General features: G+C 42.3%; 1 protein-coding gene across 1 annotated transcript in view; it reads left to right on the top strand.

Moving 5' to 3' along the window:
• PUS7 (pseudouridine synthase 7) overlaps positions 1-15,784 on the top strand; it is a 69,452-nt gene that overhangs the window by 40,474 nt on the left and 13,194 nt on the right. The window contains exons 8-11 of the mRNA XM_023183108.2: positions 3,079-3,207; positions 4,007-4,132; positions 13,641-13,702; positions 14,867-15,027. Of these exons, the coding sequence (XP_023038876.1) occupies positions 3,079-3,207; positions 4,007-4,132; positions 13,641-13,702; positions 14,867-15,027 (478 nt within the window). The remainder of the gene's footprint in view (positions 1-3,078; positions 3,208-4,006; positions 4,133-13,640; positions 13,703-14,866; positions 15,028-15,784) is intronic.

The following is a 15,784-nucleotide window of genomic DNA, read 5'->3' as shown; positions in this document are numbered from 1 at the left end:
GAGATCCGGCCACTGCACTCCAGTCTGGGCGACAGAGCGAGACTCTGCCTCAAAAAAAAAAAAAAAAAAAAAAAAAAGAAAAAAAGATTCATGAATTTAACTAAAATTTATCTATATAGTTGTTTGTTCTAATTTTAGAGATCTTGCTCTGTTGGCCAGGCTGGTCTTGAACTCCTGGGCTCAAGAGATCTGCCTGTCTAGGCCTCCTAAACTACTAGGATTACAGGCGTGAGCCACCATGCCTGGCCCCTGCATAGTTTTTATTTACAGAAGAATACCAACAAATATAGAAACACAGTTTCAGTCAACACAGTAATATTCAATTCAGCCAACAATCATGCTTGGGTACCTAATAATTGGGTAAAAGACTTTAGGGGAACAAGATTTTTACACAATTTCAAAAGTATTTCCTCACTAATTAAAAGCAAAGGCAAAGAGACTCTTAGAGTATAAAAATCTAGTAAATACTATCCTAATTAAATGATTAAAGCTATTACCAGTGGTGGACAAACTCAGTAACTGCCTTTTGATTTGATGCATCGAAAAGGGCCGTATCACCTAAGTAATATTTTTTTTTTTTTTGAGACGGAGTCTTGCTCTGTCGTCCAGGCTGGAGTGCAGTGGCCAGATCTCAGCTCACTGCAAGCTCCGCCTCCCGGGTTTACGCCATTCTCCTGCCTCAGCCTCCCGAGTAGCTGGGACTACAGGTGCCCGCCACCTCGCCCGGCTAGTTTTTTGTATTTTTTAGTAGAGACGGGGTTTCACCATGTTAGCCAGGATGGTCTTGATCTCCTGACCTCGTGATCTGCCTGTCTCGGCCTCCCAAAGTGCTGGAATTACAGGCTTGAGCCACCGTGCCTGGCCCCCTAAGTAATATTTCTACCAAAATGTTTACCTGAGTCTTAGCATGAGGAAACAATCAGACAAATCCACATTGAAAGATGTGTAAAAACGCTGGCCCCGGCCGGGCGCGGTGGCTCAAGCCTGTAATCCCAGCACTTTGGGAGGCCGAGACGGGCGGATCACGAGGTCAGGAGATCGAGACCATCCTGGCTAACACGGTGAAACCCCGTCTCTACTAAAAAATACAAAAAACTAGCCAGGCGAGGTGGCGGGCGCCTGTAGTCCCAGCTACTCGGAGGCTGAGGCAGGAGAATGGCGTAAACCCGGGAGGCGGAGCTTGCAATGAGCTGAGATGCGGCCACTGCACTCCAGCCCAGGCGACAGAGCGAGACTCCGTCTCAAAAAAAAAAAAAAAAAACGCTGGCCTGGATTCTTCTAAGGGCCAGATATCATGAAAAACAAGGCTAGACAGATCACTTAATGGAAACCAAACAGACATCACAACTTCAATGTGTGATCCTCAGTTGGATCCTGGCAGCCTAAAAAAACAAAAAGACGGCCAGGTGCACTGGCTCATGCCTGTAATCCCAACACTTTGGGAAGCTGAGGTGGGAAGATCAGTTGAGGCCAGGAGATCGAGACCAGCCTGGCCAACATGGTGAAACTCTGTTTCTACCGAAAATACAAAAAAAAATAGCCAGGTGTGGTGGCGTGTACCTGTATTCTCAGCTACTTGGGAGACTGAGGCAGATTCGAATCTCTCAAACTTACCTCATGCCTGTAATCACAGCGCTGTGCGAGGCCAATGTGGGTGGATCACCTGAGGTCAGGAGTTCAAGATCAGCCTGGCCAACATGGTGAAACCCCATCTCTACTAAAAATACAAAAATTAGAGCCGGGCGCTTTGGCTCACACCTGTAATCCCAGCACTTTGGGAGGCCGAGGCGGGCGGATCATGAGGTCAGGAGATCGAGACCATCCTGGCTAACATGGTGAAACTTCGTCTCTACTAAAAACACAAAAAATTAGCTGGGCGTGGTGGCGGGCACCTGTAGTCCCAGCTACTTGGGAGGCTGAGGCAAGAGAATGGCGTGAACCCAGGAGATGGAGCTTGCAGTGAGCCGAGATCACAACACTGCACTCTAGCCTGGGCAACAGAGCAAAACTCCATCTCAAAAAAAATAAATAAATAATAAAAATAAAAATTAGCTGGGCGCGGGGGCTTACACCTGTAATCTCAGGGCAGATCACCTGAAGTCAGGAGTTCAAGATAAGCCTGGCCAACATGGTGAAGCCCCATTTCTACTAAAACTACAAAAATTAGTCGGTATGGTGGTGTGCGCCTATAATCCCAGCTACTCGGGAGGCTGAGGCAGGAGAACCGCTTGAGCCTGGGAGGCAGAGTGAGCTGAGATCATGTCACTGCACTGTAGCCTGGGCAGCAGAGCGAGAGTGTCTCAAAAAGAAGGAAAGGAAAGGAAAGGAAAGGGAAAGGGGAAGGGAAGGAAAGGATAGGAAAGGAAACAACATTGGCTGCTAGTGGTGACACTAGAGATATAAAGGGGAGAAAGGCTTTTCAGTACTCTGTTTCTCTACATATATTTCCTATTGAAGAAGGCAAGAAATTTCTAATGAAAATTTCTATATATGAAATGATAGCAGCATGGTACAGATTTGGGTAGAATTCCAGCTGTATATAACATGTCTTTAAAAAAAGAAAGGGAGGAAATAAAAAGTTAGATGTCAGTGGAAATATTTTTCAATGAAAGTATGAATTTCTTTTCTCTTTTTTATATTTTCCAATTTTTCTATAATGAGTTTATAATATTTTTCTGATAGACAAAAATAATGACTTTTTTTAAATGCTTGATACCATTCTTTATATGGGATTTGTTTCTGTCCCTATCCCTTTTCTCACCTCTCTCCCCACAAAAAAATAGAAAATTCCACAGATATTATTGTCTGTTACTCATCAGCATATAAATAACAAGAGGCTTTAAGTGTATAAAATATGGCCAGGAGTATGCAGTTTCAACAGGAGCACATACCATTACACTGAAAGAAGAATGCAGAGAGAAGAGAAGGACACTCCCACCTTACCTGCTGCAGTGCCTTTTCCTTTCAGGAGGTCATAGCTGTGTTGTATCTTGTTTTCTGTACTGTTCAAGGCAGACAATCAATATCTCATGACCCTCTTTCTACTCTTTTTTGTTTTGTTGCTTTTTTGTTTTTAAGAATAACTGCACAAAGACTTGCCCACCTGAATAAGTGCTTGATGAACTTTAAGCTAGGGAATTTCAGCTATCAAAAAAACCCTCTGAAATTGGGAGAGCTTCAAGGAAACCACTTCACTGTTGTGCTCAGGTAAAGAACTGCAGGTAGGGATGTAGACCAGAGGGTCTGGCCAGGGCATCTTGAGTCTGTTACTCACAGTTGGTCATAAGGTCCTGGTGAAATGGTACTAACAGAACAGGAGTGAGAGCAAGGGAGGGCAGAGCAGGGCCTGGCAGAGCTGGGAGAGCACATAGCTCTGTAGGATTTGTATGGACACGTTGCCACTCGAAAACCTAGCTCAGCCTTTGGAAAGACACCATCTCCTTCAAATGCTGTGGTAAAAGACACCGAGCCGGTGATGCCACTTAAAGCACCTAGAATAAGCAAATTCATAGACACAGAAAGTAGAATAGTGGGAAAAAGGGTAGGGATAATGGAAAGTTACTGTTTAGTGGGTACAGAGTTTCATTTTGGGAACAGGAAAAACTTTGGGAAGTAGATAGTGGTGAAGGTTGCCCAACATTGTGAATGTAATTAACGCATGTGTGCTAGTGTTCCATTATTGGAATGCTAAGCATGTGGGAAGTATTTATATCCTACTGCTCAAGGTCATCGCCAAGGTCTGATTGCAAAAATTCAAAAAGTTGCAACCTCTGCCATAAATGGGTGAATACCGCCGAATTGCACACTTTAAAATGGCTAAAATAGTAAATTTGACATTATAAATATTTTACCACAACTTAAAAAGAGAAAGAGCCCTTGGGAGGTAGAAAGAAAGCTGCAGGAGAGTGAACAAAAGACGTGGAAGCCAGGCCGTAGTCATTTATGATCTGCATCCCTGAGTGTTTGACCGTAACTTTTTTTCTCTGGATAATTTGGGTCCCTGTAGAAATATAACAGGAACTGATGACCAAGTACAGCAAGCTATGAACTCTCTCAAGGAGATTGGATTTATTAACTACTATGGAATGCAAAGATTTGGAACCACAGCTGTCCCTACGTATCAGGTTGGAAGGTTGGTATTTAATTTATTTTGTCAAAAAGAGCTTTCTCATAAAAGAAGCAGGGTTTGTTGGTGGTGGTGTTTTTAATTATTTCTACATTCTCTCATGTCTGGGGCCAATGAACCACAGTCTCATGATTTTTGTTTTAAGTTAATGAATGCACAAGGTAAAAAATCGGAGTTCAAAAGGATTTGACCTGAAAAGTGAGCTTTCTTACCACTCTTGGTAACCCATCCAGGGGTTCTATTTTTATTTTTTTATTGTATTTTATTTATTTATTTTGAGACGGAGTTTTGCCCTTTTTGCCCAGGCTGGAGTGCAATAGCACGATTTCGGCTCACCACATCCTCCACCTCCCGGGTTCAAGTGATTCTCCCGTCTCAGCCTCCCAAGTCACTGGGATTACAGGTGTGCACTGCCACGACTGGCTAATTTTGTATTTTTAGGAGAGATGGGGTTTCTCCATGTTGGTCAGGCTGGTCTTGAACTCCCGAGCTCGGGTGATCCACCCACCTCGGCCTCCCAAAGTGCTGGGATTACAGGCACGAGCCTCCACGCCCAGCTATTTTTTTATTTTTTATTTATTTTTTATTTTTTGAGACAGAATCTTTCTCTTGCTCAGGCTGAAGTGCAGTGGTGTGATTTTGGCTCACTGCAACTTCTGCTCCCAGGTTCAAGCAATTCTCCTGCCTCAGCATCCCGAGTAGCTGAGATTACAGACTCTTGCTACCACACCCAGCTAACTTTGTTGTATTTTTAGAAGTGACGGGAATTTCACCATTTTGGCCAGGCTGGTCTTGAACTCCTGACCTCAAATGATCTGCCCACCTCAGCCTCCCAAAGTGTTGGGATTACAAGTGTGAGCCACTGCGCCCAGCCCTATTTTTATTTTTATTTTGTAATGGGTCTTGACTCAGTAAGTAATTCAACAGTAATCAGTTGGGTAACTGAGACCCAAAGTAGCCAGACACAGATGATACATTTTCTGATCTATGTTAACACATTTGTTAAACTTTGATCTGCCCTTCCCTCACTCTTAATTTAATTTTATTTTTATTTTTATTTTTTGAAATGAAGTCTCGCTCTGTTGCCCAGGCTGGAGTGCAGTGACGCCATCTTGGCTCACTGCAGCCTCCGCCTCCCAGGTTCAATGATTCTCCCACCTCAGCCTCCTGAGTAGCTGGGATTACAGGCATGCACCACCACACCCAGCAAATTTTTGTGTTTTTAGTAGAGCCGAGGTTTTGCCATGTTGGCCAGGCTGGTCTGGAACTCCTGACCTCCAGTGATCTGCCTGCCTTGCCCTCCCAAAGTGCTGGGATTACAGGCGTCAGCCACTGTGCCTGGGCCCCTTTCCTCACTCTTTAAAAAAGGGAATAAATGATAAAAGTAGTGACATGGAATTTAAGAACTGTCATTTACTTTTTGTTTTGTTTTGTTTTTGAGACGGAGTCTCGCTCTCTCTCCCAGGCTGGAGTGCAGTGGCGAGATCTTGGCTCACTGCAAGCTCCGCCTCCTGGGTTCACCCCATTCTCCTGCCTCAGCCTCGCAAGTAGCTGGGACTACAGGCGCCCGCTACCATGCCCGGCTAATTTTTTGTATTTTTTAGTAGAGATGGGATTTCACTGTATTAGCCAGGATGGTCTCGATCTCCTGACCTGGTCATCTGCCCGCCTTGGCCTCCCAAAGCGTTGGGATTACAGGCGTGAGCCACCGCACCTGGCCTGTCATTTACTTTTAAACAATTAAGAACCCCTCCAGCGTAACCTACAGGGGGAATCCATCAATAAATGGTTGGGTTCATAAATCTACTTCTGGAATCCTGTTGCCCAGCAGAGACTCTGTTACATAAACTATTCACGTGGGAGTTAGAATTGTGGTATTTACAAGCTGGAAACGATCTGAGCGTTCATGTTCTTCCTTGTCTTTCAGAGCCTTCATGTTAGCAAACTTAGACTTAGAGAGGTTTGCCTGAACTCATCAGTTGCTTGACTGTAGTTTGGGAATAGAGTTTTCCGGGCTTCCAGTCCATTGTTTCAGCATCTAAACTATGAAGTTGCATTCATTTTTGTGATTTTAAAAGTGCAAAATGATAAAAAAATCTCTATTTCCTCCGCCTCTTTGAGGAGGTTAAAAAGCTCAGGTGAAAACAGACTTGAGTTCTGAGCCTCAAATTACTCATCTATAGAATGGAGATAATGATATCAATTCACAGGGTGGTGAAAATGAAGTGAAATGATGTTTATGCCACATCTATTTTTATGCCGAGAATATAGTGATTGCTAATATGTTTTTCAACCTTGCTAATGGTCAGAGGACATTGATAAAAATAGTAAAAATGCTAATTGTATTATGGGCAGAATATTTAAGGGAGGGCTGTATCAACCTATAAATTTGTAATTAATTTGGCAGAAGGACAGCCATGAAATCTTACACGTTGTGTACGCCAAAGATAATGTAAATAAATGTAAATAACTAAAATCAGATCAAATTTATCCCACAACAAAAATTACAGAGTGTGCCCAGAGGTCAGTACAGTCAGCTCAAAATTCCAAATCATTCATTTTTACAACATAAGAATATTTCCTGCTTTCAAAGAAACCCACTGTTAACACCAGAGAATTTCCCGAGGGAAAAAACAGACTTTCAGTTTATATTGTGTAGGTGGAAAAATGACTTGTATCCAAAATATTAAAAACTCTTACAACTCAAGGACAGGAAGACAACCCATTCTAAAACTTGGCAAAGGGTCTGAACAGACCTTTCTTTAAATAATGTAAACAAATGGCCAATAAGCACACAAAAATATGTTTATCACTAATCTTTAGGAAATGCAAATCAAAACCACAATGAGATGCCACTTCATACCCACTAGGATAGCTGAAATTAAAAAAGGCAGAAAATAACAAGTGTTAGGATTGGAGAAATTGGAACCCTTACACATCCCTGGTGGAATGTAAAATGGTATAGCCATTTTGGAAAATAGCCCAACAGTTCCTCAGAAGCTTATAAAGTTAGCCTGTGACCCAGAAGTTGCATTTCTAGGTATATACTGAGGACAACTGACAATCGTATGTTCACACAAAAGTTTATACAGATGTTCATATCAGCCAAAAGGCTGGAAACAACCCAAATGTCCACATACTAATGAATGGATAAATAAAATATAAAGTGTAATATACAGTAATATAGAGTAGAATATTACTTAGCAATAAAAAGGAATTCATACCCACATTACTGTACCCACAGTACTGATACATTCTGCAACATGAGTGAACCTTGAAAACATTGCTAAGTAGGCTGGGCACAGTGGCTCATGCCTGTAATCCCAACAATTCAAGAGGCCAAGGTGGAAGGATCACTTGAGGCCAGGAGTCGAAGACCTGCCTGGGCACCATAGACAAGGCCCCATCTCTACAAAATAAAAATTTAAAAACATTAGCTGAGTGTGGTACTGCCTGGCTTTGGTCCTAGCTACTCAGGAGGCTGAGGCAGGAGAATCTCTTAAGCCCAGAAATTTGAGGATGCAGTGAAAAGTGTACCACCGCTGTACTGTAGCCTGGATGACAGCAAGACCCTGCCTGTGAATGAATCAATCAATCAATTTCTGTGAAATTTCCAATGTGAGCAAATCTATAGAAAAAGCTAGAACAGGACCAATGGGGAATGACTACTAATGGGATAGGATTTTTTTGGGGGGGTTGATAAAAATGTTCTAAAATTGTGTAATGCTCCACAATTTTTTTTTTTTTTGAGATGGAGTCTCGCTCTGTCGCCCAGGCTGGAGTGCAGTGGCCGGATCTCAGCTCACTGCAAGCTCCGCCTCCCAGCTTCACGCCATTCTCCTGGCTCAGCCTCCCGAGTAGCTGGGACTACAGGCGCCCGCCACCTCGCCCGGCTAGTTTTTTGTATTTTTTAGTAGAGACGGGGCCTCACAATTCTTTTAAAATACTAAAAGCCATTGAATTGCATACTTACATGGGTGAATTACATGGTATGTAAATTATTGAATACCTCAATAAAAACTTTTAAAAAAAGAAAGTGAGCCGGGCACAGTGGCTCATGCCCATAATCCTAGCACTTTGGGAGGCCGAGGTGGACAGCAGATCACTTGAGGTCAGGAGTTCGAGATCAACCTGGCCAACATAGTGAAACCCCCGTGTCTACTAAAAATACAAAAATTATCTGAGTGTGGTGACGTGCACACCTGTAATCCCAGCTACTCGGGAGGCTGAGGCAGGAGAATTGCTTTAGCCCGGGAGACAGAGGTTGCAGTGAGCCAAGATTGCACCACTGCACTCCAGCCTGGGCGACAGAGTGAAACTCTGTCTCAAAAAAATAATAATAAAATAAAATAAACTCAAAATGGACCAAAGATCTAAACATAAGAGCTGCACTTACGCAAACTCTTAGAAGAAAACGGGCGAAAACTTCATGCTTGGATTTGTCAGTGGTTTCTTGGATATGACACCAAAAGCACAGGCAAGAAACAAAAGAAAAAAGAGGTAAGTTTGGACTTTATCAAAATGAAAAACGTGCATCAAAGGACGCTATCAACAGAATGAAAAGATAACACACAGAAGAAAATATTTCAATCATACATTTGATAAGAGACTTAAATCTAGAATATATAAAGAACTCCTACAACTCAACAACCACCAAAGAAAAACCAATTCAAAAATGGACAAAGGATTTCAGTAAATGTGTTTCCAAAGACATACATACTGGTGTTCAACATCACTAGTCATTAGGGAGAAGCAAATAGAAATCACCATGAGGTACCACTTCATATCCATTGGGAAGGCTATTATCACAAAACAAAACAACAAATAACAAGTGTTGGTAAGGGTACAGAGAAATTAGAAACCTGGGCTTTGCTGGTGGGGGTGTAAAATAGTATAGCCATTGTAGAGAACAGTATAGTGATTTCTTAAGAAATTAAATGTAGGCTGGGTGCAGTGGCCCACGCCTGTAATCCCAGCACTTTAGGAGGCTGAGGCGGGTGGATCACGAGGTCAAGAGATTGAGACCAGCCTGACCAACATGGTGAAGACTGTCTCTACTAAAAATACAAAAATTAGCTGGGCACGGTGGCACACACCTGTAGTCCCAGCTGCTCAGGAGGTGTAGACAGGAGAATCACTTGAACTCGGAAAGCGGAGGTTGCAGTAAGCCGAGATGGCAGCACTGCACTCCAGCCTGGCGACAGAGCAAGGCTCCGTCTCAAACGAAAAAAAGAAATTAAATATAAATGACGTTATGATCCAACAATTCCACTTCTCAGTATATACCTAAAAGAAATGACAGTGGGAACTCACCAGATATTTGTACACTATGTTCATAATAGCACCATTCACCATAGCCAAAAAGGAGGAGCTACCCAAGCAACCCAAGTGTTTATCCAAACAAAATGTGGCACATACATACAATGGAATATGGAAGCCTTGCAAAGGTTTTTTTTTTTTTTTTTTTTGAGATGGAGTCTTGCTCTGTCGCCTAGGCTGGAGTACAGTGGCGCCATCTTGACCCACTGTAACCTCCACCTCCCGGGCTCAAGCGATTCAAAAGGAGGGAAATTTTGACTCGTGCTATCACATGGATAAGCGTTGGAAACTTTATGTTACCTGACATAAGCCAGTCACAAAAGAACAAATATGGTATGATTTCTCTTATATGGGATTCCTAGAGTAGTCAGAGCCATAGACAGAAAGTAGAAGGGTGGCTACCAGGGGTTAGGGGGCTGGGTGGACCTGGCTAACAATGAAATCCCGTCTCTACTAAAAAAATGCAAAAAAATTAGCCAAGCATGGTGGCGGGTGCCTGTAGTCCCAGCTACTTGGGAGGCTGAGGCAGGAGAATGGTGTGAACCCAGGAGGCTGAGCTTGCAGTGAGCCGAGATCATGCCACTGCACTTCAGCCTGGGTGACAGAGCGAGACTCCGTCTCAAAAAAAGAAAGAAAGAAAAGTACAAAACGTCTTAATGTGTAGAGTGCTAGATAATACGGCCTGTTGTAAACCAGATCTGTATATAATTAATATGGCATTGTATGCTGAACCTTTACAGTATATGGTAGCATCTTAAAGGCATTGAAAAGTCCTACAGTTAAGGAACTGTTTAATATGTTATATCAGGTGTTGGCAAAGGTTTTCTGTAAAGGAACAGTTAGTTAATATTTTAGGCTTCGTGGGCCATTCAATGTTTGTTGCAGGTGCTAAGCTCTGGAGTTACACTGCAAAAGCAGCCATGGACAATGTTTAAAGCAATGAGCACAGCTGTTTTCCAATAAAACAACAGAATTAGGTAGACAACCAGATTGGGCCTGCAGGCTGTAATTGATATTTAACAAAGGTTTTTTTTTGTTTGTTTTTTTGTGTTTTGTTTTTGAGATGCAGTCTTGCTGTGTCACCCAGGCTGGAGTGCAGTGGCGCCATCTTGGCTTACTGCAAACTCCGCTTCCTGGGTTAAGCAGTTCTCCTGCCTCAGTCTCTCAAGTAGCTGGGACTACAGGTATGTGCCACCACGCCCGGCTATTTTTGTTTTGTTTTGTTTTGTTTTGTTTTGTTTTGTTTTGAGACAGAGTCTCGCTCTGTCACCCAGGCTGGAGTGCAGTGGCCGGATCTCAGCTCACTGCAAGCTCCGCCTCCCGGGTTCACACCATTCTCCTGCCTCAGCCTCCCGAGTAGCTGGGACTACAGGCGCCCGCCACCTCGCCCAGCTAGTTTTTTGTATTTTTCAGTAGAGACGGGGTTTCACCGTGTTAGCCCGGATGGTCTCGATCTCCTGACCTCGTGATCCACCCGTCTCGGCCTCTCTAAGTGCTGGGATTACAGGCTTGAGCCACCGCGCCCAGCCTTCCGGCTATTTTTTTTTCGTATTTTTAGTAGAGATGGGGTTTTACTGGGTTAGCCAGGATGGTCTTGATCTCCTGACCTTGCGATCCACCTGCCTCAGCCTCCCAAAGTGCTGAGATTACAGGCGTGAGTCACCACGCCCAGCCTAACAAAGGTTTTTTAGTGTAAAAATCTATGTCTGGCTGTGTGCCGTGGCTCACGCCTGTAATCCCAGCACTTTGGGAGGCCAAGGTGGGCGGATCACAAGGTCAAGAGATCGAGACCACGGTGAAACCCCATCTCTACTAAAAATACAAAAAATTAGGCGGGCGCTGTGGTGGGCGCCTGTAGTCCTAGCTACTCAGGAGGCTGAAGCAGGAGAATGGCATGAACCCAGGAGGCAGAGCTTGCAGTGAGACGAGATCACGCCACTGCACTCCAGCCTGGGGGACAGAGCGAGACTCCGTCTCAAAAAAAAAAAAAAAAAAAAAAAAATTCTGTGTCTATTCTATCTGTCAGACCAGTCCCTAGTACCAATTAGTGCTGTACTCTTTTTGTCAGTATTGGCTAAAAGATTATCCAAGTAAATAATTTATCACCCCAGGACTATAGTTAAGGACTGATACAACATGGCTTGTTCCAGGACTGTGAAGGTGGCCAGCAATAGGAAATCTGTTGATGTAATTACATTATTGGATTGAAAATCCAGGTGATGTCATCGATAGATACCAAATAGCATTTTAGATAATTTAATATCCAGAAATGCCCAGTATTGTGTAACTTAAATGTGAAAATAAAGAACCATAATTAACTGGAAAAACAAAAATTAATAGAAGGGGATTCCTATATTCTTTTGATAGGGAAGGGTCCTTCTAAACATGACTCCAAGATGAGAAATAGATATAATACACAAAATATAATTTCTGTACAGCAATATTATAGTAAAAGTTGAAGAATTACATACACTTAAAGATTCGCCAACAAAAATATACTCTAAAGTGTTAACAGTGCTTAATTTCCTAGAGATTGAATAACACGTAACCTTTCTTACGTACCGTTCGGTTTTTTGAAAGCATGTATAGGCTAGGCATGGTGGCTCATGCCTATAATCCCTGCACTTTGTAAGGCCAAGGTGGGCTGATCACTTGAGGCTAGGAGTTCGAGACCATCCAGGCCAACACGGTGAAACCTCGTCTCTACTAAAAATACAAAATTTGGCCAGGCACAGTGGTTTGTGCCTGTAATCCCAGCACTTTGGGAGGCCGAGGCAGGCGGATCACGTGAGGCCAAAAATTCAAGACCAGCCTGGCCAACATGGCACAACCCCATCTCTACTAAAAATACAAAAATTGGCCAGGCATGGTGGCTTAAACCTGTAATCTCAGCTACTTGGGAGACTGAGGCACAAGAATCGCTTGAACCCGGGAGGCAGTGAGCTGAGATCGTGCCAGTGCACTCCAGCCTGGGCAGCAGAATGAGACTCCATCTCAAAAAAAAAAAAAATAACCGGGCATGCTGCCGCAGCCTGTAGTCCCAGCTGCACAGGAGGATGATACAGGAGAGTTGCTTAAGCCCAAAAGGCAGAGGTTGCAGCGAGCCAAGATCACGCCACTGCATTCCAGCCTAGACGACAGAGCGAGACTGTCTCAACAAATAAAAAATTTTTTAAAAGCATATAACTTTTATAATCATCAAATATATAGATATTTCCATTTTGACAAGAATAATGAAGAGTAAATCGTATTTATTCTTTCTGTTTGCCTGGGCAAGAAGGTATTAACGTGGAGAAATCTTTTGAGAAGTTTCAAACAAGTTTTCATACGTAAAGACTTATATAAATAATACCATGTGGGCTGGGCACAGGGGCTCACGCCTGTAATCACAGCACTTTGGGAGGCCAAGGCGGGTGGGTCACAAGGTCAGGAGTTCGAGACCAGCCTGACCAATATGGTGAAACCCCATCTCTACTAAAAAAAAATACAAAAATTAATTGGGCATGGTGACAGGTGCCTGTAGTCCCAGCTGCTCAGGAGGCTTGAGGCAGGAGAATGGCGTGAACCCAGGAGGCAGAGGTTGTAGTGAGCCGAGATCACACCATTGCACTCCAGCCTGGGCAACAGAGTGAGACTCCACCTCAATCAATAAATAATACCATGTGTAACTACTTAAAGCATGACTAGGTAGTATTTATACTATTATCACATTTTTAAACTGAAATGATATTAAATGTTACAGGTAAGCATTGTGTTTTCCATTTTCTCTTTTTTAGAAGTTCTTTTGGCACTTTAAGTTCTTTTACATTTGAAATCTGTATCATACTAGATTTTCTGCTTACTTTTAAGTTTAATAAGATAATGTTGGACCAGGTGTAGTGGCTCATGCCTGTAATCCCAACACTTTGGGAGACCAAGCTGGGACGATCACCTGAGCCCAAAAGTTTAAGACTAATAGTGAGACCCCATCTCTACAATAAGTTAAAAACTTAGCCAGGTATGGTGGTGTGCATCTGTAGTCCCAGCCATCTGTCGGGATGGTGGGAAAGCTGAGGTGGGAGAATCACTAGGCTAGAGCCTGGGAGGTCAAGGCTTCAGTGTATGGTTAATATGATTTGTTGACTCTTCAAAGATTTGTGCATATAAAGTTTATCTTCATGCAAAATTTAGTAAAATAAATGTCTTTTAATTTTAGAGCAATACTACAGAATTCCTGGACAGAAGTCATGGATTTAATATTGAAACCCCGCTCTGGAGGTGAGAATAAAATTCATGTTAAGAAAATAAATAGAATGTATGGCTAGGTATTCATGAAATTGCTTTGAATAAAAGCATTTGTGCAAATTGAGGTCATTATTTCAGTATTTTACTTGTTTTTACAATAAAAGTATAAGTTTATATTTTTCAACAGTTTTATGTGTATATTTAAGATTTATAATTTATATCCTAGTTTAGCTTTTTTTTTTTTTTTTTTGAGGTGGAGTTTTAGTCTTGTTTCCCAGGCTGGAGTGCAATGGCATGATCTCAGCTCACTGCAACCTCTGCCTCCTGGGTTCAAGTGATTCTCCTGCCTTGGTCTCCTGAGTAGCTGGGATTACAGGCATGCATCACCATGCCTGGCTCATTTTGTGTTTTTAGTAGAGATAGGGTTTCACCATGTTGGCCAGCCTGGTCTCGAACTCCTGACCTCAGGTGATCTGCCCACCTCAGCCTCCCAGAGTTAGGGTTACAGGCGTGAGCCACCACACCCAACCTCTATTTTAGCTCTTTAGCTTGTTCAGTGTATTAATTTGTAACTGAATACACATATATTTTTTAAATGAATATGTATGTTTTTCTTCACTCATTAAATCTGAGTGTATAAGAATCTAAGACATTTCACTTGTGGTTATTTTACTAAAACATAGTGTAATGGAATATAAGAACTTGGCAAAAATACCTTGAGGATTTGCAGTGTGAAGAAGTCACCAAAACTTTCCAAAAAGTATCTCTAAAATCATCTTGAATGAAGAGGATTAAACTACTGATTGTCAAAATACTTATGCTCACTTTGGGTAGTTCATTTGCAAACTATAAAGAGATAAATTTTAAGGAAAGTAACCCATTAAACTTGACATTACAATGGAAAAAGAGAGAAGAAAGTACTACCGTGTTTTTGTCATGTTGAATCAGCTATGATAATTAACAGTTAAATAGCTTTTACTTTTGACCTGAGGGTGATCGTACGTTGACAAAGCCAAATAGTTCTGTAAACTTTCTATATTTCCCATCTTTACACTTCCTCGGATGAGTGGAAGCTATAAACAGCACCTATATTTCAAATGACATTTTCTAATTTTGTGTTCTCTGTGAAGTGTACTTTAAGTTGTGGAAGTCTGTCTATTGGGTAAGTCATTTAACCCTAGCTTTTTTCCCCCACAGCTGAAAAGGGCTACTTGGTTAAATGCAGAGAAGAATGGGCAAAGACCAAAGACCCAGCTGCTGCCCTCAGAAAACTACCTGTCAAAAGGTGTGTGGAAGGGCAGCTGCTTCGAGGACTTTCAAAATATGGAATGAAGAATATAGTCTCTGCATTTGGCATAGTGAGTGCAATTTGTGAAGTCAGGCAATGGCTCAAGGTGTTGTAATGCTTTTTAAATGTCATCTTGAAAGATTTTACCAAGTTTTGAAAGAGCGGAAGGTAAATAAGGATCCTTAGGTGATCTCTGAGGTATTTCACCTGAGTAATCTTTGTTCAGACCCTGAGTGGTGATGAGGGGGTGGATGCGGGCATTACTTATTGAGGGCATAAGAAAAGCATCAATGTGGAAAACATAATCTTCAGTGGAAATTCTGTTTAAATTAAGTCTCTTGGTATTTGAGAAATTCAGAATCTATCGTATAGTCATTTCTTGATCATTCCGTCACCAGAACTGTAAACTGCCTTAGTAAAAGTGTTGAACAGTAAGCAGTCGAAATAGTTGCATTTTAGTCTGGTTTCATCATGGTGATTGAAGAGTAGCCTATACCAGTATTTGGATATGTATAATCCAGGACTCCATGCACTCCAGCCCGGGCAACAAAGTTAAACGTAACAAATGTTAAAGTTTAACCCTTAAACCTAAGTTTTACTTTTCCTAGATGCACAAACAAAGCAGAATTCTTGGTGCATGGAATTAGTTGTCAGTTCAGTCGTTTAGGTTCTCTCTTTATCCATGGAATTACAGGAGAAAAAGCACTGTTAGCTTGAAAATTGGTGTGTAAATTCCTTCAGTTTGAAGACTGTGCCATTGATGTAAGGCAGGCTTGTCTAACCTGCAGCCTGCGGGCCACATGCAGCCCAGGACAACTTTGAATGTG

The sequence above is a fragment of the Piliocolobus tephrosceles genome, chromosome 8 (assembly GCF_002776525.5).
Source record: "Piliocolobus tephrosceles isolate RC106 chromosome 8, ASM277652v3, whole genome shotgun sequence".
In the NCBI taxonomy this organism is placed as follows: Eukaryota; Metazoa; Chordata; class Mammalia; order Primates; family Cercopithecidae; genus Piliocolobus; species Piliocolobus tephrosceles.
The sequence above is the reverse complement of the archived record's forward strand: the minus strand, read 5'-3'. Positions and strand labels throughout refer to the sequence as shown.